This window comes from Capricornis sumatraensis, chromosome 7 (genome assembly GCF_032405125.1).
Source record: "Capricornis sumatraensis isolate serow.1 chromosome 7, serow.2, whole genome shotgun sequence".
NCBI classification, from domain to species: domain Eukaryota; kingdom Metazoa; phylum Chordata; class Mammalia; order Artiodactyla; family Bovidae; genus Capricornis; species Capricornis sumatraensis.
The window spans coordinates 89,986,861-90,012,848 of NC_091075.1; the positions used below are offsets into that span (position 1 = coordinate 89,986,861).

The following is a 25,988-nucleotide window of genomic DNA, read 5'->3' on the forward strand; positions in this document are numbered from 1 at the left end:
ACTGGCAAATTATAATCATACTTGCTCTTTTTGCTTCACACAGCTGCTGTTCAAATCAAACAAAATGCCACAAACTGCCCTCAGCAAAATAAAAGGCACATGAGAACACTTCTACCTATCCATACCAAAATGTTAAAGGTTTATGAACATATTTTCCAATCTATCCGAAAAGAGCAAAGAAAAACAAACAAAAAAATAAACAAACAAAAAACATAACTCTCCCCATCTTAGTTTTCACTGAAAAGGATTTGAAAAATCTTGTACTGTGAATTTATTTACTCTCAATAGAATAATAATAGAATCAAAGATTCAGTTTAAATTACAAAAAAAAGGGGGAAAAATTTAATAATTTTATTTTTCAAAAATACTTTTTCCAGCAGAGGGCAGTACACACATGTTAGAGGCGGGTGGAGCGGCTGTGTTAAACACCTGAATGTACTTACACAACACTGGGTATGTTTGCCTTTTGTATATTTACACATAAATAAAATAAGCTCCTTAAAATGAAATAGAAATTTTAAAATATTCTAACCTGAGGAAAACACTGAATGACTGGACTCTTAAAAACAAAATAAATATTGATGACACATTTATGTAGATTGTTTTTCAGTGTCATCTGATTAACACATTATATGAGAGGCACAAAGAAACTTAGGATTTGGGTATAAATTAATCATGAGTTTTAACAACCAATACATGATATACAGAAAGAAATAAACAGATCATACTGAATTAAAATTGTGGATATGTTAAGATGAATGAAAATAATATTTTTTAAGAAAGCATTTTTATAACAGTGACAAGGAAAGCTACTTTTTCCTAATTTAAAGCAGAATCAAGAACACAAAAAGCCAGCATTAACACAGAGCTTTCCAAGTTCCAGACACGGTTTTAAATACTTTAGCTATGTTAATCAAGTAATGCATAATCTTTGAAACAACTTTAAAGATATTATCTCCATTTTACATCAAAAAAAATTGAGGCCCAGAGAGGTTAAGTACTTTGCCCAAGGTCACACAGCTAGTACACAGAGTAAAGGATGTACACCTAGGCAGTCTGGCTCCAGAGTCAGTAGTTTTTACCAACTCGCTACACTTCTACACACCTGCAGACCACACCACTGTCGCGATGCAAAACAAATCTAATTTTAGAATAATCATTATCCCTGTGTTTAAGAAAGTGATGTGTAAGCATACTGATAAAGATAACTCGAAAAAACTTTACTTCTTTTCCATAATTTTCCTTTGTGTAAATTTTAAGGAAATGAATTAATTGGACTTGGGTTTGGGTGAACTCCGGAAGTTGGTGATGCACAGGGAGGCCTGGCGTGCTGCGGTTCATGGGGTCACAAAGAGTTGGACACAACTGAGCGACTGAACTGAAGAATTAATTAGATTTGAGATTGACTCCAAATAAGGATTTCTTGAAAGTCAATATAATCTAAAAATATATTGGGAAAAAATGAAAAGGAGCTGGAGCAAATCACTGGAAAAAACTGAATAGGAAAAGAAAAGACAGGGCTGAAATTTATAACCAGTGTTTGGGGTTGTAAGCAAAGCATTAAGCATAAACAGTCTAAGAAGTCATATATCAGATATTACATAAGGCAAATCAAAGTTTATTGATGCAAAACTGAATATCCTGCCACCATGTCAGGCAACCTAAGGAGCACAGGCGGATTTTCTATAAGGTGATCAGGGTTGAGCCCAGAATATTTATTAAATTACTTGAAAAATGGGGTAAATAGGATATTAACTTTTAAGTAACCTTAAATTGGAAGGGATTGCCAATGTGAAGGTGGGGAAAGGTAATGATTTTAGGAATAGTTGATTTACTTGATTAATTAAATCAAGTATTCCTTTCCTTAAGAGGAAAATTCCTTCCAGGTTTGTTCCTTAACAGGACAGTTTCTCCCAGGACATTTCCCAGGACATTTCCCAGGACATTCTGACCTGCTTTGTCTGACTAGCTGATGAACAGCTTTGTCTGCCTTTGACAAAAAAAAAAAAAAAAAAGCACTCATATTTCTTTAGGACGGAGGGATGAGGTCTTGAAAGGCCATATTGCTCAGTGCTTAAGGGTATGGGCTCCACAGTCAAACTGCCTGGGTTTGCTCTATGTGACCTTGGGCATCTTGTTTGTTTCTGTGCCTCAGTCTTCTCATCTGTAAAATGGGATAATTACACTACTGTCCTTATAGGATTGCTGAGAGGGATAAAGGAGGTCACATACATACAGTGCTTAAAGGTGCCTGGGCCTTGCAAATATAAAAACAAAAATTGTTAGCCAGCATTAGTAATATTATATAGAAGCAAATAAATGGTATACATGTATAATTTTTTTAAAGAGACTTTTTGTTAACTAAAAGCAAAGAAGTATGACAGGACAGCCTCAGTGACTTTGGCTGGACATAAACAAATCCTACAGTAGACTGGGAAAATATATTACTCTATCCACAGCCACACCTTGTTGAGCAAAAACTTCCAAACACATAGCTGCTTAGATTTGCAGTCCTGTCCTCTATATTTTTACTCAGGGTGTAGCTGTCTCCTAACCTGTCAACTCCTTTCCCCTCACTTCCAATTTCAGAATAATAATGACTGCTTTTTTAAAAAATTGAAATACAGTAATTTAAAATGCTGGATTAGTTTCAGGTGTATGGCAAGGTGACTCAGTTATACTCTTTATTTCATATTCTTTTCCATTATGGGTTATTATAAGATATTGAATATAGTTCCCTGCACCAGACGGTAGGTCCTTGTTGACTATTTATTTTATATACAGTAGCACTACAGGTAAAGAACTCACTTGCCAATGCAGGAGATATAAGAGATGCAGGTTCGATCCCTGGGTCAGGAAAATGCCCTGGAGAAGGAAATGGCAACCCACTTTAGTATTCTTGCCTGGAGAATCCTATGGACAGAGGAGCCTGGTGGGCTACGGGCCATAGGGGTGCAAGGAGTCGCACACAACTGAGGCAAATTAGCATGATTAGCACGTGTATCTCTTAATCTCAACCCTCTAATTTCCCCCTCCCCTAATAACTACCTTTTATGAATAGTCTCATCTAATATTTAGTGAACTGAATTGTGCCTAAGGGTACTAGGGGTCGGAAACTGATTGACAAGTGAGTTTAAGTCTCTGCTCTTAAACTATTGTTGTTTGATTGCTAAGTCGTGTCCAATTCTTTTGCAGCCCTATAGACTGTAGCCCACCAGGCTCCTCTGTCCAAGGGATTTCCTAGGCAAGAATACTGGAGTGAGTTGCCATTTCCTTCTCCAGGGAATCTTTCTGGCCCAGAGATCGAACCTGAGTCTCCTGCATTGGCAGGCAGGTTCTTTACCGCTGAGTCTCCAGGGAATGCTGCTCTTACCATGAATACATTCTAATAGGTAAAACAGGCACTAAGCATGGAAAATATAAATCATCACAAAAAGACATGCGGACGAGGTCATTTCGGATGGGAAAGGGTGCTCTGAAGAAAATCTGAGTGATGAGCTAGAGGATAAGAGAGAGAGGAAGAAGCTACCTGAAGCTGTGGCATTCAGAGCGTGAAGACCCATCTGGACAAGAAGAAAATAGGCAGTTGCCTCTCTGGGGAAAAAGTGATCCAGGAAGAAGGGAGGAGCTGGTACAAAAGCTCAACCTCTGTTATCATGAATCTCAAACACTACGAAGGGGACATCGTGATATATAAAAAAGAGACTGAGACCCAGAGAAGTTCTACAATTTGTACCCCAAATGATTAGCACAGCTACAAATCCAATAAGTCTGTATGACACCAATGTCTCTTCTCTGTTATAACCATCTTGCCTGTTTATTTCTTCCTGTCATAGTAGAAGTACTAAGTTTCCTTCCTTGAGGCTCTTTCACACTTCCTTAGGGCTCTTCCCTGGTGGCTCAGATAGTAAAGCATCTGCCTACAATGTGGGAGACCTAGGTTCAATCCCTGGGTTGGGAAGATCTCCTGGAGAAGGAAATGGCAACCCACCCCAGTACTCTTGCCTGGAAAATCCTATGGAAAGAGGAGCCTAGTAGGCTACCGTCCATGGGGTCACAAAGAGTCGGACGTGACTGAGTGACTTCACCCACTCACTCACACTTCCTTAAAGATATTTATTTGCTCCAAAAAATCAATGCCATTTTTTGTATTCAATCGCTCCCCTTCTCGAGGTTCTTTTCCCTCTTTTACTAATATTCCCAATTTTCCTTCATTATGAAAAAATAAAGCCCCCTATAATATTTTGTAGCATTTAGTACTGTTCATCACTACATTCATCAATGATATTATTCAAATTCATCAATGATATCCAAGTTATTTGGCTATATTTTAATAATTGCTCCTTTTCCACTGGCTTACTCACACACATCAGTATGTCTCAATGTTTTGTTTTTGATTCTCTTTTCACATACTTTCTCTGCAATATTTCATCCACTGCTGTTTCTTCAACCAATTTCTATAGAGTGATGAATCCCAAATATCTCACACTGAATCACCTCTCTTAGGCTTCACAGTCATCTGTTCAGCTCTAGTAAGAGAGCTATCTATTTGGAAATACATCAGTATATCTCAAAGTATACTCACCCTCTCCTGTTCTTCTCTCTGAGTATTCTATCACAGCTAAAGATGAAACCATCTTTTAAAAAAAAATATTTATTTTGGCCATACTGAGTGGCATGTGGGTTCTTAAAACCAGAGATCAAATCCACACCTGCTGCACTGGAAGTATGGATTCTTAACCACTGGACCACTAGGGAGGTCCCAAAGATGAAACCATCTGATTCTTCTTCTTCAAGCATTATAGTCAGTATATTACCAAGTCCTGCAGTACCTCTCACATCTGTCTCTCCTGTCCACCTTCATGTCCAGCACCTCAGTATGTGTCCTACTCAGTTGGACTGCTGCAACCACCTCTTAAAATCTTTGCAAATATTTTCATTTGGGTAATTTGGGCTCATTTCATTTGTTCTCCAGAAGGACAGGTTATCGGGTTCACATAGCTGTTCTCCGTAAGCATGAGGCTCTTATTTTATGGTTAATTATGCTTTGACTTCCCTAGGTATCAAAGGAGCTTTGGGTGGACCAAGGATAGGCAATTCAGCTATAAGGCCTCATGAAGTCTTCCAGCCTTTGGAATAGTGGAAACATACCAAAAGCTCTGGCAGAACTGATTTCTTTCTTCAAGAATGAGAAAGACAATTTGCTTAGCAAACTAAAAAGTTTTTCTGCTGTAGGACCCTTGAAAAAATAAAGGCTGAAACAAACCAGGGAAACAAGTATTTATTTCTTGTTCAGTTAAAATTAAAGGACCTATGAAACAGCAGCACTGTTTGCATATTATGTCATGTTAATTTCACCTGTGATGAAGGGAGTTTCTTCTAGAATGATGGGTCCAGGATATTCCAGGGAAGGTGTACATATTTATACAAGGGGTGGCTGAAATGATGTGTGCTTACTCCAGTCTGTCTCTGTGACCTTGTGTGTTCAATCCACATTGGGGACAGTAAGTTTTTTGAGGTAGGAAGGGATAGAATAAATCACAAGGAATCTGAGGCCAGATGGATTACAGTTTGTCCCCTAATTTGGTCACTTATATATTAATGCTATGTATCTATGTTCATAGCACAATGTCTAACAGAGTCTCTTCCTCCAAATCATTCAATTTTATCCTGAATTCTCTTTTTAAAACACAAACTAATCTTTAAAATCCTTTTCATAAACCTTCTTCACTAGCACCGTGAATTTCCAACTCCTCAGCATAATACATACATTTTTCTACAGGCAGCCTCAGATTCTTTACCCAGCCTCACCTTCTGCCATCTCCACCTCCAGTAGCGCTAAAGACATCATGAGCTACCACTTTAAAAATCTTTATAAAATCTGTTCCCCATCTTCCCAAACCCATCTTCTCTTTTTTCTAGCAGGGAAATGCTAATTCATTCTCTAGGTTTCAAGTCAAATGACACATCCTCTATGAAGATTTCATTTGCCAGTTATGTTACTTGCCAAACCACATCCCCTCCTTCTCAGTTAATGTTTACACAGTATTTTGTGGCTGAATCTCTTCAAGAAACTATCACATTTTATTATTATTGCTTCTTGATTTGTTTATTTCACTGCTAGAGTTAGCTTCTCGTGAAAAAGGAGCTAAATTGTATTCATTTTTGCCTCCCTAGAATCTAAGAAGACTTGGCCTATGGGAGGGTATGTCTGCTAGGTGAATAAATGTCTGGAAGGCTGATGTGAATTCAAATGTAAAGAATGGATTAAAGATAATTAAAGACAATAACCCAAATCACAGAATGGCTACAGGATTTGCTCAAGTTGCCTGAACATGTATACTCCCTAGATAAATCTGCCTCAAACTCACATTCAGCATTTTCAGAAACACTAGCTAAGAAATTAAAAGCAGTGAAGGGATTGAATCATCATTAAGCAACCAATAATCACATTAGTTTGCTAATCCTTGAATAAGTCCATTAATGCTCTGTTAGGACTAGTGTACTTCCAGGAGTATACATTTTCCTGTAAAAGTATTAGGTAGGGAAGCTTGCCATATCCAGCAAAACACATTTATGAATTCCCAGTTCATTGTCTGTCATAGATGGCCAATTTTAGTACATGAGAAAACTGAATGTTCTTAATGATTAATAATTACTTGGAAGTACAAGATTTTTTTTTCACACATTTAAAAAAGGGAGTTACACTTTTTTTAATGAATTGTTTTCTTTTGGTAAATCCTGAGATTAAGGGATTGACTCAATTCTCTGCAGGGCACTGAACATTTTAATAGGCACATCAGACCCAGATCACCTCACAAATCTTAGCAAATGACAGAGATACCTGCCACCACAAAGTGTTAGTGACGAGAAACTTCTGGCACATGGAAGGAAAATACCTGCCTTCCTCCTCCTCCAACTGCAGAATCTGCTTTATCATCCTGTTAGGGAGAATCTTCAACTAGATTGCTAGCTGATTTGATTCAATCACACAAGTAACTGAATTCTCAATGTTAGGGCTTGAACGGTATTCTAACAAGATAAAGGAACAAGTAAAGACATTAGAATTTTATTTGGCAAGGGATATACAGAAATGCATCAACTTTGCAACAAGAGGCAGTAAAGCCTAGGGAGGAAGAGCAATCGTTTCTGAAGGCCCAAGGATCTATCCAGTTCTTTACATTTTTACATCTTTACATTTCAATCTCTTAATTTACAAACTAGGACTGAAAACGAACCTATAGTTGAAGAATTTTCCCTAATTCTTGTGAAGCATTTAACATCACGACCAGGCACACAGCAAAGGCTAAATGTTGTGCCAGTTGCTCAGTTGTGTCCAACTCTTTGCGAAGCCATTGGCTGTAGACCACCAGTCTCCTCCGTCCATGGGATTTTCCAGGCAAGAACACTGGAGTGGGTTGCTATTTCCTTCTCCAGCAGTATAAACCCCCATTCTTAATGACATTAAATCGTTCTTCTGAATCTGAAACTAGATTATTTCTAATATCTTCAAAGATTGCATCATTAGCCTTGAGTCTACACAATCTTGTTTTTTTAAATAGGCCACCCCATCTATGTGAATGGCACCATTATCCAGTAGTATTTGAACCAGAAAGGTGTAAATCACGATGGATTCCTCCCTTCCCTTGAGCTCCCTATTTGATCCACTGACAAATTCTATTGATTATACTATGAATGTTGCTGCTGCTGCTGTTTCGTCACTAAGTCGTGTCCTGCTCTTTGTGACCCCATGGACTGCAACCCACCATGTTCCTTTGACCATGGGATTTCCCAGGCAAGAATACTGGAGTGGGTTGCCATTTCCTTCTCCAGGGAAACGTCCTGACGCATGGAATGAAGCCAAGTCTCCTGCCACCTGGGAAGCCACTCTACTGTGAATACTCCCTTATTGTTGCAATCGTCATTGTCCAGTAAACTATCATCTGCCTAGACATCTACAATTGATTTCTAATTGATCTGTCTTCATTGTCCCTAGATCACTGCCATCTATTCTTTACAACACAGAAAAAGGCTTTCAATGACTTTCCACTAATTCTCTTAGAATTGAATTCAGTCTCCTCCCATGACCTGGAAGATGCCTGCCCTCTTCTTCAAGCTCCACCTGACTCCTTGAATGATAGACTCAAGCCACAGTGGCTTTCTTTTTATAACTAAAACACTTGCTCTTATTCAATGGCTCTTTCTTCTTTTTTCAATCTCAACTTACCCATCATTTCTTGGGAGAAGACTGTCCCTACCACTCGTTAGCCCTGTTATTCCCTTTCTAAGCAAACTGTTGGTTCCCTGTAGAATTCTTATCATAACCTTTGATATGCTTGCTTGATTTCCCCACCAATCTGTAATCTGAGTATGAACAGAAAATGTCTTTGTGTTCCCAACTAAATACTTGGTACACAGCATTAAAATATTTGCTAAAATACTGAATCAGTTACAGTTTTATTGGATGTATACTATGTGGCTGACATTGTTTTTATGTGTGTGTGCTAAGTCACTCAGTCCGACTCTTTGCAACTCTGTGGACTGTAGCCTGCCAGGCTCCTCTGTCCATGGGATCCTTCAGGCAAGAATACTGGAGTGGGTTCCCATGTCCTCCTCCAGGGGATCTTCCTGACCTAAGGATTAAACCTGGAACTCTTAAGTCTCCTGCACTGGCAGGCAGGTTCTTTACCACTAGCACCAGGAAGCCCTGACACTATTTTAGATGTAAATATGAAGCTTAAAAGGAGAAGGCAATGGCACCCCACTCCAGTACTCTTGCCTGGAAAATCCCATGGACAGAGGAACCTGGTAGGCCACAGTCCATAGGGTCACTAAGAGTCGGACACAACTGAACGACTTCACTTTCACTTTTTACTTTCATGCATTGGAGAAGGAAATGGCAACCCACTCCAGTGTTCTTGCCTGGAGAATCCCAGGGACAGGGAAGCCTGGTGGGCTTCCATCTATGGGGTCGCACAGAGTCGGACACGACTGAAGTGACTTAGCAGCAGCAGCAGCAGCATGAAATTTAAAAATGCATAGTAACTGTACTCAAGGAGCAAACAACCTATCAGAGAGCTACTGCCAGGAATTCACACATTTTATAATAAGGAGATGGTTTGTGAAAGGTTCACAGGAGCTGACAGTTGACCCTGATCTTCATGAGTGAAAATATTACCATAAAAGAAAAATGGAGATGAAGGGGGAGGAAGGAACAATGGGAAGAAAGTTTAGAGACAACAAAGAACAAAGGCACCAAAGATGGATTTTAATTGCCATGATATCTTCTACCCATAGCCTTGGTTCTGAACACAATGGAAACTGTGGAAAGATGAGGTTTTCTGAAGCCAATACATTTAATTTCGTCTGACCAACAATAACTGCTGTAAGCAAAATAATACAGAATATATGTGCTGTTATTTCCTCATCTATAAAATGAAGGGATAACAATAATATGCTTCTTATGGTACTTCCCAATGGGAAATTCCATGATTCTTGAGTTTCTTTTTCATAAGATTCTTAAGGGCAGGAATCACTGGACTGAGAGTTGAATAAATGTTTAATGAATAGATTCACTTTTACACAATTTATACTCATGTGCTCTTTTTGTTTACTAGTCCCAGTATATGTGGACTTCAAATTCTGATACCAGTTTATTATGATGGTGAAAACCAACACAAGATCTACTTTCTGGGTTGCTTTTAGAAACAAATTAGGTAGGTTAATTTTTGTCCATATTAGAAGATTAGTACTTCTGTAACTTTTCTTTATCCCGTCACAAATAGATATATTAATACATGATAAAAGGAAAGCTTTGCCTGAGACAAAGAAAGGATAAAAATAAGATAGTAATATGCCATCACCCTTTATCACCAAAAGGTGTAAAAGTGCATATGCAAAGAAAGAAAATGATTCCCAGAGTCAAGACAAACGGTAAGTACTGTTAGCTGTTGCAGTGGCTGAGAGAAATTCTAGCTTCTAAAAGGATTAGAGTAGATGGAACATATGGCTTTTATGTCCTTTTGACTTTCACTTAATAATTTGGTAAAAGTTAACCAGTTCCAGAACAACAACAGCAAAAAATGTCATGATCCTGTAGCACCAGCTTCTACTTCTTTCAAATCAAACTAACATTGTGAAGAGTGGTCTTCATTTCGTCATCTTTACCAAAATCTGTGCTTCCTGGTATGATCTACAAAGAATTTCTTTATATTCTCCCAGTGTATTAAACATAGTAAATATCCATCCATTGTTGGCTAAAAATCTATAAACAGAAGTAAACAAAGTGGAGCAACCTCTCTGGAAAGTTCTATAATTGCTATCTAAGTTCATTTTCTTATTTTACATTAATCTCCTTCATGTAACCTGTATGTAGTCAAATTCAAATATATGCTGTGCATCTATTTGGAACTTTGAATATTCAACTGTCTTCTCTGACTGGAATTCCCTGTTGTTCATCTTCAAAGATCTAACTTCTAACATTCAACCATACTTCTTCTCCATACCTCTAGTTCAAAGACACCCTAGTAATCTTCCCCCATAGCAGAGAATCAATACTTGCTTGCAGTCAATTAGCACTTTCTAGATGATTTTATACATAATAAATTACAAATCTAATTTCCCCTAGCAAAGTATATCCACAAGTGAGGAAACACCTCTATTATACTAGAAGGTTTCTGGTTTGAATAAGTGGATGCCTAAAAGAGTCATTTACTGAGAAAAGGAGGGATAGGCAAGCTTCAATTTATTTGCTCTAAACTCTGAAAGTATCTGCAAGAACACTATGCTGAAACAAAAAATAATAATAATTTTTAATCAAACACTATTAAATGATACACTTAAAATGCATATTTTATTACATGTCAGCTATGCTTTAATGAAAGTTTATATTTAAGAGTAAAGAGTTTTTAATATTTTAATATTGACTTTATTTACTATTGTATCATATAATCATTGTATATTTTCTTCCTGTTGTGGTTAAGCAAAAATACATAAATCACTTTCTCTGACAACCCATTTCTACCCATATTTGAAGTCTCTCAAAAAATAGCATTTTATATTATAACCTTTAAAAGTTGAAAACACAATAAATGAAACAGGAGCAAACATCAGATCAGGTGTTCTTTTAATGCATTTACTTTTTTCATTAACCTCATTCTGAAGTAATTTCAGACTTACAAAAAAGATTGGAAATACAGAAAAAAGAATTTCCATACACCCCTGACCCAAGTTCTTCAAATGCTAACATTCATCATAACTACTATACACAGTACAAATTTAGAAAATTAATTTTAATGTGATACAATTAACTAACCTAAAGACTCACTTAAAATTTTATCAACTGTTCCACAAATACCTTTTTACTGTTCTATGATCCAATCTATGACATTTTGTTGCCATATCTTCTTAGTGTTCCTAAATCTAGGACAGTTCCTCAGTTTTTCTTTCAAGATTCTGATAGTTTTGAAGAGTATTGGTCAGTTATTGTGTAGAATGCCCCTCAATTTAAATTATTCTGATGGCTCCTTGTGTTGTTTTAAAATACAGTCATATCTGTTTATTTTTTCTTTAAAGATGCGTCTGGGAGAAATTTTGAGTTCTATGAAAGAGGATGAGTTAAAAATAAACATAGATGGAAGGCAAATGGAGATTCTCACTTTCATTGATTCATTTGCAAAGAAGCTGGGGATTCAGTGGAGGGCATGTTTCCTCTTAAGGAATCTTATTAAAATCACCTGGAGCCTGTTCACTTGAGACCCCAGAGGAAAGTGTTAACTCAGTGAGCTGTCTTTCCAGTGTCCAAATCCCAAGATTCCCAAGACAAATCACATAAAGAACTTTAGTATACTCATTTGCACAGTCATCACTATCATTGGACTTCCCTGGTAGCTCAGCTGGTAAAGGATCTTCCTGCAAAGCAGGAGACCTTGGTTCGATTCCTCGGTTGGGAAGATCCCCTGGAGAATGGATAGGCTACAGACCCAGTATTCTTGGACTTCTGTGGTGGCTCAGATGGTAAAGAATCTGCCTGCAATGCAGGAGACATGGTTTGGGATCCCTGGTTTGGGAAGATCCCCTGGAGGAGGGCATGGCAACCCACTCCAGTATTCTTGCCTGGAGAATCCCCATGGACAGAAGAACCTAGGGGGCTGCAGTTCATGGGGTCACAAAGTCGGACGCAACTAAGCACACGCATACTATCATTAGGCAATAAGGGCCTAAAACAAAGGAAATACATTTGTGTCCAAAAGGTGGCAACTATCTAATTTAAAATAGCAGGTAAACCAAAGCTATTTAACATTACTCTTGACTTATGCTTCAAGTGTTTTTCTTGGTTATACTTAAACTATGATTAACTGGAGTTAAAATTAAATAGAACTCGAAGTTTCACCTTCCTACCTCCCAATAACCTATCTCCTCCTCCTTCTACTTTGTTAAAGCCACCTGTTTCTACTTTGTTAAAGCACAAAAAATCATATATTCTCTCACAGTTTCCATGAGTCAGAAATTTAGGAACAATTTGGCTGGGTGGTCCCAGCTTGGTTTTTCTCATGAAGTCAAAGTCAGATGTCAGCTGGGTCTATTCACCTGAAGCCTTGATTAGGGTCTAGAGCGTGCATGCTCAGTCATGTCCGACTCTCTGGGACCCCATAGACTGTAGCCCGCCAGGCTCCTCTGTCCATGGGATTTCCCAGAAAGAATACTAGAATGCATTGCCATTTCCTGCTCCAGGGGATCTTCCCCACCCAGGGACTGAACACACGTCTCTTGCGCCTCCTGCATTGGCAGGCTTGTTCTTTACCACTAGCGCCACCTGCTATAAGGATGCCACTTGGAAGGTGGATTTCCTGTATGTATGGCAGTGGTGCTGGCTTCTGGCCAGAAGTACCTGATTTTCATCACATGAGCCACACCACAGAGATGCTTGAGTATTCTCACAGCATGGCAGTTGCTTTCTGCCAAGGTTTTTTCTACTCTAAATACTGGGGTAGACTTTTTCTCTTTAAGATGTCACTGGTCTTTGTCTGTTCCCTGAACACAATAGGCTTTGTTGCACCTCTCCCAATAAAATGCAAGCCTCTTAATTTTTGGAGAAAATGGTTCCAGGAAGGGTTTTTTGCCTGTCCCTCCCCCCACTCCAGGTTAATATTGAGAATGAAATCAGCTCAGTGAGGTCTGTATCCCTTTCTCTCCAGATTCTGGTCCTGGCTCATAGGTGGCAAAAGGCTCATGAGATTGGGTGCTGAGACGGGTTCCATCCTAGGCTCCAGACATCACCCTGAACAAATCCTTTATGATGTTTTCTGCTCTGAGATTCTGGGAAAACTGGGGCATCAAGTGGGGGTGGGGGCTGTGCTGCCTTTGTTTAAATCCCTCACAAAATTGCCATTTTGTTTTGGAGCAAGCCCTGTGCCTGTCAGTGATTCATGGCAGATACTTGCAAACATGTCATCTTTCTTCACATCACATGATGAGCCTTCTGCTTCCCTTTGTAGAACTTAGGGGGAAAAGCAAATTGTGGGAAGAGCTTTGGGTTCTTTACAGCCCCTGTCAACTGGCCATCTGCTAATCTCCTCGGTGCTGGACAGTCTATGCTCACACTGTCCTTTCTTCTTTAGAATTTTCCTGTGAGCACAGCCACCACTATTCACATTTTCCTGGTGAGGAACCTGAGAAGTTAGTACTTGTACAAGCTCTCCTACCATATAGTGCTAGGGGCAGGCTTAGACGCCAGACTCTCTTGCCTTCCCATTATTGTCTTGCACCTCCTACATATGTATTTTTAAATGATTGATACAACTCAGGAACAGACAAACGTAAGAGATGCAGAAGGCAAGGTTTGTGGGGAGAGGTACAGAGCTTCCATGCTCTTTCCAGGCTCTCACCCTCCCAGCACTGTGATGTGTTCACCAACACAGAAGCTGCTGCTGCTGCTAAGTCGCTGCAGTTGTGTCCAACTCTGTGCGACCCCAGAGACGGCAGCCCACCAGGCTCCCCCGTCCCTGGGATCCTCCAGGCAAGAACACTGGAGTGGGTTGCCATTTCCTTCTCCAATGCGTGAAAGTGAAAAGTGAAAGTGACGTCACTCAGTCGTGTCTGACTCCTAGCGACCCCATGAACTCCAGCCCACCAGGCTCCTCCGTGCATGGGATTTTCCAGGCAAGAGTACTGGAGTGGGGTGCCATTGCCTTCTCCGAACATAGAAGCTAGTCACTGTCTTTTGTTTTTGGCCATGCAGCATGTGGGATCCCAGTTCCCCAACTAGGGATAGAACCTGCTTCCTCTGCATTGGAAATGCAGAATCTTCACCACCAGACTGCCAGGGAAGCCCCTTCCTTGTCTTCTTTTAATGATTACCATCACTGTATTATCATTATCTCAGATTGTTTCACTAACTTCAAATAATTGTAAAAATTTACCTCAATTTTATTGACATTTTAAGCCTCTGTCTCCTCTAGGGGAAAAAAAAGTCACAATAATTTTCCATGTTGCAAGATACTTGAAAAAATATTGAGATGACCAAATGCTGAATTCCTTTCTAAACACTTCTTTTATTATATTGTTAAACTGATTAAAGCCTTCATGTCATTTATATCCTCTTATTTCAAATCCAAAGTTTCTGTCTGTTCACAGTCCACCTCTATGTTGTTTACACTCATTTGTTCACTTATCCGTCCTTTCATTACACAGACGTTTGACATTTAATAATTTAAGAACTCTTTTCAAGACAATAAAGTATGAGACAAATATGAGCATTCCTTTGAAAAGGTGTTCAGTTTAAATGAAAGAGACAACCATGAAGCAAATCACTGGGGCCTAACAGTACTCCCCTGGTTCAGGAACGGCGTGCTAAATATCACCTGGTTTTGGATATGGAAACTATATTTGACTATCAGGCAGACTAAAAGAAGATTGTATTTGCTGACTAGTTAACTAATTTAAAGGTGCCAAACGAGACTAAAGGAAACTGATCTTTTCTCTATCACAGGGACACGTGCATGCATGCTAAATCGCTTCAGTCATGTTTGACTCTTTGCGACCCAATACACTGTAGCACACCAGGCTCCTTTGTCCATGGGATTCTCCAGGCAAGAGAACTAGAGCAAGTTGTTGTGCCCTTCTCCAAGGGATCTTCCCCACCCAGGTATATGAACCCGCGTCTCTTGCCCCTCCTGCATTGGCAGGTGTGTTCTTTACCATTAGCGCCACCTGGTAAACACCCCCCCCCATTTCTCCCCAAATCAATGCAAGGAAATAGACTTTTTGCTGTCAGTTTTCTTCTATAGTTTCTGCCTGAACCTCTGTGACATGTAAAGTGAAAGTGAAAGTGAAGTCGCTCAGTCGTGTCCCACTCTTTGCGACCCCATGGACTGTAGCCTATCAGGTCCCTCCGTCCATGGGATTCTCCAGGCAAGAGTGCTGGAGTGGATTGCCATTTCCTTCTCCAGGGGATCTTCCTGACCCAGGAATCGAACCCCGGTCTCCCGCATTGCACGCAGATGCTTTACCATCTGAGCCACCAGGAAAGGTCCCTGTGACATGTAAAGAAAGCCTCTATGTTTGGGTAGCACTCAAGTTTGGAGAGCCATGATTTTAGATAACCATGGGAAGCCATAAAACAAGGCTAGCATAGGAAGTTACTAATTATTCCAAACTTGTCACAGAAAACAACAGCAACAAAAAAAACCAACTTATTTCCTTTGCTTCAAATTTCCACGAGATAGTTTCATTAGAATATCATTATTGGTTTTTTCCATTTCTCCCACTCTTATTTAATTGATCAGTTTGAGACAGGGCATTCTCATTTCAGTGTTACAGATTTAACAGTCTGCAACAGAGCAATGGGAGCGTAGGGAGGAAAGGAAGAGATTCAGTCTTCAGTCTGTCATGCCTACAGCTCTCTACCCATCCTACAAAGGAAATCTGAAATTACTGTTTCGAGTTTAATTGAAAACCTGAAATGAAAGGTTTTCTATTAAGCCTTTGATTTAATTGGGGGTTGCGGATAGAGGGTTGTGAGCAAGATTGTCTAGTTGATCACAAGGTTTCTAAACCTTGGCACTGCTGATATTTTAGACCAGATAATCCATATTTCTCTATTGTGGAGAGCTGCCCTTTATGTTGCAGTTGTATAGCAGCATCCCCGGCATCTCTCACTAGTGGCAGTAGCTTCCTTTCCCAGTTATGACAACCACAAATGTCTTGGTGCATGCTAAATTGTTTCAGTTGTCCCCAGCTCTTTGCAATCCCTGGGGACTGTAGCCTGCCAGGCTCCTCTGTCCATGGGATTCTCCAGGCAAGAATTCTCCATGCCCTCCTCCAGAGGATCATCCCTACCAAACACTGTCAAATGGTCCTGGGTGGCAGGGGCTGGGACAAAGTGCTCTCAGCTAATTGAGAATAAGAAAAATATTTGTGGCTACACATTTAAATGATGTGCAATTCAGCTCTTATCAATAATAAAACTATGTATTCATCATCTGCCTTTTCACTAGGCCTATCATTCAGTTGATTCTGTACTTAGGAAGAGAGGGGAGACTGTTACTATTACCTCCTAAAAACCTCTACATATAGTAATTACTTCAGGTGCAATGAACTTCAGTTTTAAAAATTATATTCTCTCTTCCAGTTCTATTCTCTGATGCTTGATTAGCTTTAGAATAATTAATTTCTAGTATTGGTGATAGAGACTCAGCCTATTACCTAACTTTTTTAATGGTCTTAAAAACAAAACGTCTTTTTGCAATGGTTATAAAACTAAAAATGCAGCACTTTTGTGTTTTCCTTGACACCTCAGCTTACTGTCTGGTGAATATACTATAGCCATTTCTACTTTCCTGTCAACAGAGTCTGTCTAGAAAACCTTGACAATCCCATGTGCCCTTTGAAAAACAAAGCAAAAAAATCCAGGAAACAAATCCCTACAGACCTACTTTAACCTGAAGCTTCCTGATGGATTAGAGGATTATTGAACATCTTGTACAATCTTTTAATTTTATAAACACAGAAACTAAATCCCAGGAAGGGACATGACTATCTAGGGTCACAAAGTCAACCAGGAACATAGCTAGAACTGAAGCCTCTGCCTCCTAAGTTCCAATTTGATAATCTCAACACTTCACAGCTGCTCCCTCTAAAGTCTTACAGAACTTATAATACAGTGCCTACTGATATGTCTTAATAATAGAATGCCTTTTATTGCTCAACCTTTGCATTTTTTTTGCATCACTTTTATCCTTGACTAAATTATAAGTACTGTGAGGACAAAGACTATTCCAAATCTCTACTGCATTACTCCAAGAGCCTTCCTAACAAATCTATCCTGACTGACTGCCTCCCTAGTGTGGAAGAAAGTGGTCCAGGGGCACAAGGAATGATGCAAATATTAATAAAAGTAGCATCTTCAGGGGAATTTGCTTTCTGTGTGCTAAGCAGTCTTCATAACTGGGATCTGTGCCAATAAACAAATAAACATGTGTTGAGTTTCTACACTATTTTCCATTTCACAGAGATATAATATATGTAGAACTTTATACATTGGCATCTAATGAACAGAATATATGTTTAACATATTGGCTTAAATATTAGAATAAATAAAATCATGATTAATAACATTAAGAATTGTTGGAAATCTAATCTTCAGCACGGAAATAAGGCAAGATACCCAAAGAAATCACACTAAAAGTCAAAAGCTGAAAGAGAGAATAGGCTTAGGTAATACATTTGCCAGAGTAATATGGTATTTTATCATTCTAGGAGATTAAACATATAAAACAGAGCATACTACTATCTTAGTTATCTTTTAGAAGCAGGTAACGTATGTATTTTTTCTTCTCAACTGCCCTGTGCCAGTTCACCTGGGAAAAAAGGACATCAGTTTGAGGACACCGGCTAAATTTCTTCTGGATAAGATTAAGGCTCATAAAGAAGACATAGAGAACAAATTTAGAGTCCTTTATAATTGCAGGGCAGCACTGTGCAAAGAGTTGACTGCGCTTTGTATGTATATTACATTCAACTGCATCATGGTGAAAAATATGACTCTATCCAAAAGCTCTAAAAGCAAGCATGCACACAGAGTTATTAGGCCTAAATAATTCCTCATCATCCTGGGATGCAAAATGATGCTGGAAAGATCCATCTCATTCTTTGTGGTCCACATCAAGTCAGAAGGGCAGTCCTGAGAGTTTTGATTATCCCCAGGACCAAATGAGAACCATAATTGATGTTATAATTCCAGCCCATTATAAATTTTTAAATTTAAGATTTTTCTTTGATGACAATGGATCAATAGTTGATCACGCAAAAGAAAATTTCACTTCGTGTTTCCTTTAGTTTTGCATCTTGTATGTTAAATCTGTAGATCAATATTTGAATCGAATGCAGTTACGTACACATTTTGAATGTGGGGTGTAGTCATGGAAGACCTCATAGAGGTTTCCAAAAGACCAGAGCAAAACAGGAGAAGTGAATCAAAAGACCAAAAAGCTTCAGAAAGGGAGTCACTACTCACAATGTTCATCAGGGTGAGGAGGTAGTTTTGGACGTGCTCTTTGCCATGGAAACGGACCACAGAGTCATCCACTCCCAGCAGTACCTCGATGTTGTAATCATTTTCTCCTGCGTGTCTGCGGCGCCTCATGGTTTCATTCAGCTGCTGGTCAATGCTGCTGTAAACAGTACCTAGATCATCAAGGCCTTCCAGATCCGACTCTATTAAGAAACAAAAGGAATCCAGGCATTTCAGTTTTCCCAATGGGCCTTCTAAGGACTTCTTACAAAAAAAAAGGATGTTCTTGGGGGGCCTATCATTATCATCCACAGTCACCAAGATGCTGCTTGTCAGTTTATGCCTTCAATAATGTGCATATGCACACGTGATTAGACAGATATCTGTAAACTCAACATGGAACAACACAGGGAAAAATAGTATTCCTGCACAGAGAGCAGTGCCACCAGCCAGACGGATGGTTGCAGGAGGGACAGAGGACTTCCTCCAGCTGTATCCTTGGTGCAGAGCACAGGAAGTGGGGGTACAGAACATGTGCGGGCTAAGCAATTATTAAATAAGTGGAGGCTATTAATTTCAGAGTCACAGACTGATAAGTTTACAGTGGTTAGCTTAAGTTACTTTAATCATGGACTATGGAATTTGTATCATATAAGTCCAAATCACTTCTTTTTCCAGTAGCTTCAGCTTAAAAATAAAATTGTAGCATGGCAACACAACAGCATTTAGTGGTGTGACGATCAGTTTCCATATATTACTTTATTTTTTGTAAGTATGGTTTTCTAGTGAATGCTGCTAGGCAGACACTACAGTTCTTCCACATTTTACTGGCCTTCATCTGGATAGCAGGCTGCTATGATAGGTATATATCTGAATCTTTGAGATGCTTAAGTTAAAAAAATCAGTCACAAAGGGGAGAGGGTGGGATGATTTGGGAGAATGGCATTGAAACATGTATACTATCAGGTAAGAAACGAATCACCAGTCTGTGTTCGATACAGGATACAGGATGCTTGGGGCTGGTGCACGGGGATGATCCAGAGAGATGATATGGGGTGGGAGGTGGGAAGGGGGTTCAGGATTGGGAACTCATGTACACCTGTGGTGGATTCATGTCAATGTATGGCAAAACCAATACAGTATTGTAAAGCAAAATAAAGTAAAAATAAAAATTTAAAAATAAAATTAAAATTAAAAAAAATAGAACTATAAAAATTTTATTTTATGCTGTGGAAGGAATTTAATTCTTTTACTTTCCAAATAGATATACATATACATAGACACACATCGAGTGGTATACAGATAGCCATACACATACATATCTCTAGAATATCTTTCTATCTACTTACCTACCTACCTGGAGAGAAAGAGTAAGAGAGGCATTTTTAGGTTCTAATTGTCTCAGATTTCGATTATTATAGTTTTGGTGAAGAAAATGCCTTGGTGCATTAAACAAATAAAATATATTCCTGAAATACTAAAAAAGATATTAATGAAAACTGCTAATATACAACTGAAAGAATCCTCATTCCCATTTCAAATATATAAAACCTGGAAAGGATTTTATTTTACACACTGCCTTGATGACTAAAACAGCCACATATCTAAAAACAAGTTTGACAGAACCAATTCTGACTCATGTTTTATACGAAGGCTTATTTAATGTTGTACTGAGGCCTGTAAGCCATTTGAATTGGTGTCTGACATTAATGAACAGACATTTTCCTCGCCACCTCTGTGGTTTTAGTAAAGTTGAGGGGGAAAAAGTGGTGTCTCTTGGTCAAGAAGATTGAGGACCAAGCCTGAGCCACATGGGAACTGAACTGCAGAAGTACAGGTCTCACTCATACTCCTTCCACTTTTAAAAATACAGAGAAGCAGCAGCACCCTCCCCTGTAAGTATAAGTAGAGGCTCTGAATGTGACTACTCAGGTTAGAAAACTAGACTGTAACTCACTTTGACCCAAGCTCAAATGCTAGATCATTAGCTGGGAATTTTCTCCTCATAAGGGAATCACACTGGCTCCACAGTATGTACACAACTCTCACCACCATCCACATCAAACAGAAAGCTTTCCTCAAAAGCTGTTTTTAAGAGCTGTAAACCCACACAGAGCAGAAGACTACACCTGCAAACAACCTTCCTATTCAACCTCAGTCTCTTCAGACACTTGAGAATGTGAAAGATTGTGATAGCCAGTGTTCAAATAGGAAATTCACACACAAACTCCCAGTTCTATAAATGGCTCTCTTTGGCAGAACTGTCAGTGACGGTCTCCAATGGAAATAGCCCAGTAAAGTCATCATGTCATTAAGTCTGATGCATGAATGAAGAAGGGTGAATACCTATTTCAGAAGGACAGTTCATCCTGCTCTAAGTAAGACACCTTTGGTTTGGCCTTTGCATTCCTTTTCAAATTGGTGGTTTTCTGGTAAGAGAAGAGAATCTATTTTTTCATTGCATGAGGAACTCAAGAAGGAAGTCTTTTTCAACCATTGCTTTTATTCTATCAAGAACACTTCTGCCCCTATTTCCTCCTGTGCTGTACAATGTTCTTTTCTGGGATTCCTAACGTGGGCAAATGTCAAATATTAAAAAAAAAAAAAAACCACAGTAGTGTACAAATTGTTCTGAGGCTGTGACATCTCTTCATTCACAATGAATTTTCCTAGTATGTCTACATTACAATATAATGATCAGATATACCTGGCTTCAAATCCTGGCAGTGCCACATCCCAGCAGTATGATTTTACTTAAAACTAACCTCTCTGAGCCTCAGTTTTCTCATCTGTAAAATGGGATAATGATACCTACTTTGCAGAGCTGCTGTGATTCTGATTAACGTTAGTAAAAATAGTGCCTACAGTACTTAGTCATAAGTGCTCAACAAATAGTTCTGCTACTACTACCATGATGATGGTTATGGTGGTGATGATGATTTCCTGTTAAGAGAAGATTTCTACACTTTTTAAAGCTTCCTATATTTTATTTTATATATCAAAAATGAAATGGTTATATTTCTTTTGAAATAAAGGTGAGAAAAAATCTGGAATTAGTCAAGGAAAATATGAAATGCTGATAACTTTAGAATGAATAAGGGTAACAGTATCTCTTGTGGAGCACAAAGTAGATAAAGCAGAGGAGAATCTAGAATGGTTACTTCCAGTTAAAATTAGGATTAAATTCAGTCTTGCCTGGAAAATCCCATGGACAGAAGAGCCTGGCAGGTTATGGTCCACAGGGTTGCAAGAGTCAGACACGACTTAGTGACTAAACCACCACCAATGAGACAAACTTGTTTAGCTAATACCAAGTTGGAGAGAGTTAGTTTAGAAATAGCACTGATCTTCACTCAATGAGTACTTATTGAGTACTCATGTCTGGCAGACCCTGAGAAAGTGAAAACTTCTTTACATGTTAATTCTGGGAATTACACAGTTGTACCAGATTCATATTCAGAATGAAGCTGAATTTGTGTCCTGTAGTCATAATCAATTATGTAAGCTTAAACTTGTGGAAGTGTCCATGGGTTACACACTAAATAGACCTAATCAGGGTATTGAGTGCTTGTGTGCCTTCTAAGGCACTTCAATTGTGTCCAACTCATTGCAACTCAGTTGACTGTAGCCCACCAGGCTCCTCTGTCCTTGGTATCTTCCTGGCAAGACCTGGAGTGGGTTGCCATTTCCTTCTCCAGGGGATCTTCCCAACTCAGGAATCAAACCTTCATCCCCTGTGTCTCCTGCATTGGCAGGTGGGTTCTTTACCACTGGTGTCACCTGGGAATCCCAATGAGGGTATTAGAACACATATATTGTTAATAATTCACGCTTTTATAAAGCTTCAGAGTTTAAAAGCGGACACACAGACTTCCCTGGTGGTCCAGTGGTTAAGAATTCACTTGCTGATGCAGGGGACATGGATTTGATTCCTGGTCTGGTAAGACCCACATGCCATGGGGCAACTAAGCTTGTGTGCCATAACTACTGAATCTTTACTCTAGGGTGTAGCTCCACAACAAGAGAAGTCACTACAATTAGAAGCTTGTACACCACAACCAAGAGTAACTAACCACTCTCACTGCAACTAAAGAAAGCCCACGTGCAACAAAGAAGACCCTAGCCAAAAATAAATAGTGTTTACAAATATAGTATATATAAAAAGCAGACACACACTTTTACAAAATTTTAGATACCTCTGTGTCTAATTCTAACATTCTCTTTGTGCCCCCATAAATACAGGAATAAGAACAATTAACGGTGAAGATGATGCTAATTGTGCTTCCCTGGTAGCTCAGATGGTAAAGAATCTGCCTGCAACGTGGAAGACTTGGGTTCAGTCACTGGGTTGGGAAGATCCCTTGGAGAAGGGAAAGGCAACCCACTCCAGTATTCTTGCCTGGAGAATTCCAGGGACAGAGGAGCCTGGTGGGCTACAGTTCATGGCATGTCAAAGAGTCAGACACGACAACTAATCAACTAACACATAAACACATACACATATGATGCTAATCATGTCCAAACACTCCCTATCAGATCTGTGTTCTGCTTTAGGGACTGAAGAATCACAGAGATGTTGATAAGCAAGTTTAAGAAGTGAAACTATAGTGACATTCTGAGGTGGGTCTTGCAAACTCTGGATCTCTCATGATACCCTGTTGGCATTCTGCTTAAGTAAGTGAATTTAAGGTGATTTGAAGGGCTGTGGCTGAGCTGGATAGCAAAAGTGACTGATGTGATAACAGAATTATCAGAAAAACAGAGACTCTGAAGATACCAGTTCAGTTCAGTTGCTCAGTCATGTCTAACTATTTGTGACCCCATGGACTGCAGCACACCAGGCCTCCCTGGCCATCGCCAACTCCAGGAGTTTACTCAAACTCATGTCGATATAGCCATCAATAATTAAGCCCCTGCAATAGCTATACTGTGCTACTACTATTTCCCATACTTCATTACAAAAACTAATCCTTATAGTACCTTTTCAAGCTTCACAGAAATATCAAAGGCAATCCCCTTAGCACTTAAGAGTGAGCTTTCTATTTTTCAAACTTTTTGGAAAATATAAGTTTTGAAACTTAGCTTGAAAGCTCTGATAAGAATTTAATATTTTTGAAACATTTTGATTATATCCTTCTTTGTGCCCCTGCAGATTCTTTCTGTAAATGAGCTTTCATGAAAAAAAAAAAGATTTTATAATAAATAAAAGCCTATTTTTATGGAAAATATGAAGTGTTTGGGGGCAAACATGTGACCAATCAAGTCATAACAAATACAGTTATCTTTAGTGTAAAGTCAGAATTTTGAATAGAATAAAATCTATTCAAATAGATTAAAAAATAGGTAAAATTGAATAAAATCTGATTTGTGGATTATAACATTTGGGCTTAAGCCATTTTCAGGATGGAATATGGCATGTTTACATGCTTACTTACATTTACAGGAAATCTAAGTGTAGTTTGATGAAACCACTTCCCATTCTGGAAAAAAATCTTGTGATGTGAAAAATGACAGGGGGAAAAGTTAAAACTTGAAAGGAACACATGTAAGAATTAAAGATTTTAAAATTTAAAAAAAAATTTAAAAAAAACAAAAACAAGTTCTGATCAAATTCTGAATCTTTGGGGTTGGAATATAATCTTAATCATGCTATGATAGAGAATATGATAGAATCATCTACCCTACCGCTATTCCTTATGCCTAAGGAAGAATGGCAATTCTAAGTGAGGTAGCAATAGCCAGCTAAAAGTCACTTGCAGACTTCCTTGTAACTAAGGACCACACTTGATTTAGGATAAGTCAATGAGATATAAATCAAAGTACTGCTTACACCTCAATGGCTTGACACGGTTCTTATGAGAGGCTTCTATGCAAGCCCCTCAAAGGAATGTGATTCATCTTAGTAGGTGAGCACCTTTGGTCCTTTACTTAGTAATCCTTCCAGCTGCCTGGCCCATGAATGTGATACGGGAGTTCTTTGAGATAACCTTGGATTCAAGGCATGTACTTGGTTTGGTAGAGTACCTATAAAGAAGGGATTGGATATCCCAAGGTTTTTTACGGAGCTGGCATCCTAGCCCTGGGCTGCCTAGCATCAGACTTTGTTATACAAAGTGTAAAGGGGATAGCACTTCCATTGTGCATAGGGCATATGTGGGTTTTCTTTTATATGTCACTAAATCAAGTCTTAATAGATACGACATTGGCAACATTTAATTGTATTCTGTATATTCCCCCACCCCCTGCTCTCCTACTCCTTTGGGGAAAGCAAGTTAATGTCATGTTAATAAGTGAGTGATAAAGTAAGATTCACTTTACCAAAATGTCTCACAGCAGACTTCTCTGTAGTGCCTCCACTTCAGAAAATGAGGAAGAAAATGTTTGACAGTAACAATAAACACAGAATGGATCTATAAGGAGAAATTCGGCATTCTTCATGAACAGACTCCTGCTGTGCAAATGAAGTGACTAGAATGTCACAGCTAGATTTTCCAACTGTAGGTGGAGAACCTAAGATGAGAGCTAAAAATAGGTGTAAAATCCAACACATGTCATCTGTTAAGGTCAGAAGCAGAGAGGAGTTAAGTTATTGTGTTGACCTGTTTGTATCATCCAAGAGAGATTTTTCCACTGATATAATTTAAATAAATGTATGCTGTTATTGGGCTTCCCTGGTAGCTCAGAGGTAAAGAATCTGCCTGCAGCGCAGGAGACTGAGGTTCTCTCTCTGGGTCCAGAAGATCCCCTGGACGAGGGCATGACAACCCATTCCAATGTTCTTGCCTGGGAAATCCCATGGGCAGACGAGTCTGGCAGGCTAAAGACTTTAGGGTTGCAAAGAGTTGGCCATGACTGAATGACCAAGCACCTATTGTTATGATTCTAAAAAGATAGAGTAGCAGCATCTCCACATATATGGGGAGATGCAAGTCTGCAAGTGACTTTTAGCTGGCTTTATTGCTACCTCACTTAGAATTGCCGTTCTTCCTTAGGCATAAGGAATAGCAGTAGGGTAGATGATTCTATCATATTCTCTATCATAGTATGATTAAGATTGTATTCCAACCCCAAAGATTCTATTCTTTTTAGATAGAGTAGCAGCATCCCCACATATATGGGGACACCATTCTACCAAGATATAAAAGGATTCTGTGAAAAGCAGCTGAACTCTTCACCAACTGGGAAATTCCATAATGATAGTTCAAAGTAATATATTCAGGCTAATTCATGATGTCAATTCTGAAGTTACATTAAGTAACTGCTGCTTTTTTTAAAAAAGAGACATTACCATTGAATGAATATTAGTTTCCATGATTTCGTTTCCCTCAAGTTCTAATTCTAAAACACGTTTGCTTTTGTTTTCACTGACTACTTTAAATGATAGCATATGGTATTTTTAAAATAGAAAACGTACCTTTTAAATAGAAAAAAAATGTTTTCATGATTTGAGTTTGTAATCACTAGCAAACAAACAAAA

At 38.9% G+C, this 25,988-nt stretch overlaps 1 protein-coding gene across 1 annotated transcript in view; it reads right to left on the bottom strand.

The window, feature by feature from the left end:
• The window catches only part of ADAMTS3 (ADAM metallopeptidase with thrombospondin type 1 motif 3), a 288,474-nt gene that overhangs the window by 44,341 nt on the left and 218,145 nt on the right, over window positions 1–25,988 (bottom strand). The window contains exon 5 of the mRNA XM_068975243.1: window positions 18,515–18,714. Within this exon, the coding sequence (XP_068831344.1) occupies window positions 18,515–18,714 (200 nt within the window). The remainder of the gene's footprint in view (window positions 1–18,514; window positions 18,715–25,988) is intronic.